A 2,299-nucleotide genomic window follows, 5' to 3' on the forward strand; every position below is an offset into this window, starting at 1 on the left:
AAGAAGAAGAAGAAGAAGAAGAAGAAGAAGAAGAAGAAGAAGAAGAAGAAGAAAAAGAAGAAGAAGAAGACTTCACCTTTTGAGGTAAGCCTGATGTCGGCATTGTCCGGCCGGAGAGAGAGGCGGAACTCTGCCCGTGAGGTAAACATCCGGTACGGCTCATTGGTGCCGTGCGTGGTGAGGTCATCGATGAGCACGCCGATGTAGCCCTCAGTGCGGCTCACCACTAGTGGAGGCTTCGCCTGGACCTGGCACGCTGCGTTGATGCCAGCCATGATACCCTGGGGTGGAGTGGGAGGAGGGGGGAGGGAGAGGGTTAAAGAGAGTTGACTCCATAAATCGACAATTGACAAATATGTCCGATCAGAAACTGATCACAAAGGCAATTTTCCACACCATTTTGAACCATCTTACATACTTGTCCTAAATCTTATACGCAGCCAGCTTTGAAGCCAGCCATGATACTCTGGAGAAGGAAAGTGAGGGGGGGGGGTAGAGATAGAGAGGGTTAACTACATGAAGACGTAGAGGACATAATATAATATGTCCGATCAGAAGCTGACCACAAGGGGCGAACAATTTCGAAACACTATTGAACTCAAGTCTTCTACAAGCAACCACCATACAAGAGCATCACCATCACGCCACATACGTCAGTTGAAGGCACTAAATCCATCATCAACATCAAGATCATTTTCATACTCATCCTCTTCACCATCATCTTCCAAAAAATGTCCAGTTTCCAGTTATTTATTTATTTATCTTTTTGCTTTTGTTCATTTTCCTTGAAGATAACAGTTACTACCATTACTGTGCTGATACATTGTCTAAGCTACTTACAAATATCTGGCACCAAATCGGGACAAGGGACCCCCCCCCAAAAAAAAAACAACAACCGAAAAAAGGCACTATAACAATTAAAAAAACAAGCAGAATAGCAACATAATACTACCTGAGCGGCTGCCTCCTCATAGCCAGTAGTCCCGTTGATCTGCCCTGCAAAGTACAAGTTGGCCACTAGCCGGGTCTCCAGGCTGGGCTTGAGTTGTCGTGGGTCCATGAAGTCGTACTCGACCCCATACCCTGTGGAATGCGGTGAGTTTAACTTAGTTTTAGTAAGAGTTTTACGACACTTCCAACACACTCGAAAGGAAATATAAATACCGAAGATTAGAAGAGTTACAAGAGAGTAACAAACACAAAAAAGGAGAGTGAGGACGATGGATGTTTGATAGGAAAGAAGGAGTAAACTACACTAGAGCACCCGCCAACCACCCGCCGGCATAAGTAAAAAAAAACAACCCCAGGATAATACAGTCGAAATAGTCTAAGAAGGCCTCCAATCGTCGAGGAAAAAAGGGGTCATCTTAGACAGGTGTGGGTGTCTTGGGGAGTCTCGTTATAATATAATAGGCAAAAACCAAGGGAGGAATAAAGGAGTGGTCTTTTGTACAGATGTACAATATTGGCTTCCCGTATTTTTACTGTAACCTCCTTGGTAAAAGCACAGATTCTATACCGATGACCAGTACCTCATATTCGGGAAAATCTGTACAAATTACGTAAAAATTCTCGCATCAAAGCAAGTATGATAAACCGGTTTGGTCGTAAAATAAATTATGTTTTTCTGACAACTTCTAACGCTTTTTGAAACAATTTCCTCCACGATTTCGAACGCCGATTTTTATTGTGATTACACGCAATTCTATCAGTCGAATCATAAGAGTTTAATTTTTGCTGCAATATTTTTTGGGTCTACCCTTATCTTTCTTCAACTAATGATTGTCTTGGACAGGTGGTCATTACAGCAGAAGGTTCGAGTACCCTTAAACGAGGGTGGGTATTGGTGGAGGAAAGACTAGGAGAATCTGCAGTGGTGAGTTTTCATTTCTCATAAAAATATGATGACTGTACTCTGGCTTGTGATACTGATCTGTCAGTATGTATTAGAATTGCTCAGAGCTACTTGCACTTCTCTTTTAACAAATCAAAACACGAAGTACTACACAATTCCCTACTTCAGCTTGGTGAACTAAGTAAAGGCATAGCCCACAGGCTGATTTTACATACACCCCATGTGTGAGTATGTGTTTGTGTGCACATGGGTACACGGCCGCGCACGCACATTAGCACAATACACACACAGACATACACATACACATACACCAGCACAACACACACTATCCCCCCCCACACACACATATACACACATTCACACACGCACGCACAATAGAACACACACATTCACATACACATACACAAGCACAAGCACAGAAACACCATGACACACAAACACACA

At 43.1% G+C, this 2,299-nt stretch overlaps 1 protein-coding gene across 1 annotated transcript in view; it reads right to left on the minus strand.

Annotated features, from left to right (window-relative positions):
* LOC101846611 (protein MTO1 homolog, mitochondrial) overlaps nt 1-2,299 on the minus strand; it is a gene marked incomplete at its 5' end in the record, with an annotated part of 14,206 nt that overhangs the window by 10,537 nt on the left and 1,370 nt on the right. The window contains 2 exon segments of the mRNA XM_013088983.1: nt 77-281; nt 953-1,083. Of these exon segments, the coding sequence (XP_012944437.1) occupies nt 77-281; nt 953-1,083 (336 nt within the window).

The sequence above is a fragment of the Aplysia californica genome, unplaced genomic scaffold (genome assembly GCF_000002075.1).
Source record: "Aplysia californica isolate F4 #8 unplaced genomic scaffold, AplCal3.0 scaffold00851, whole genome shotgun sequence".
Classification (NCBI taxonomy): domain Eukaryota; kingdom Metazoa; phylum Mollusca; class Gastropoda; order Aplysiida; family Aplysiidae; genus Aplysia; species Aplysia californica.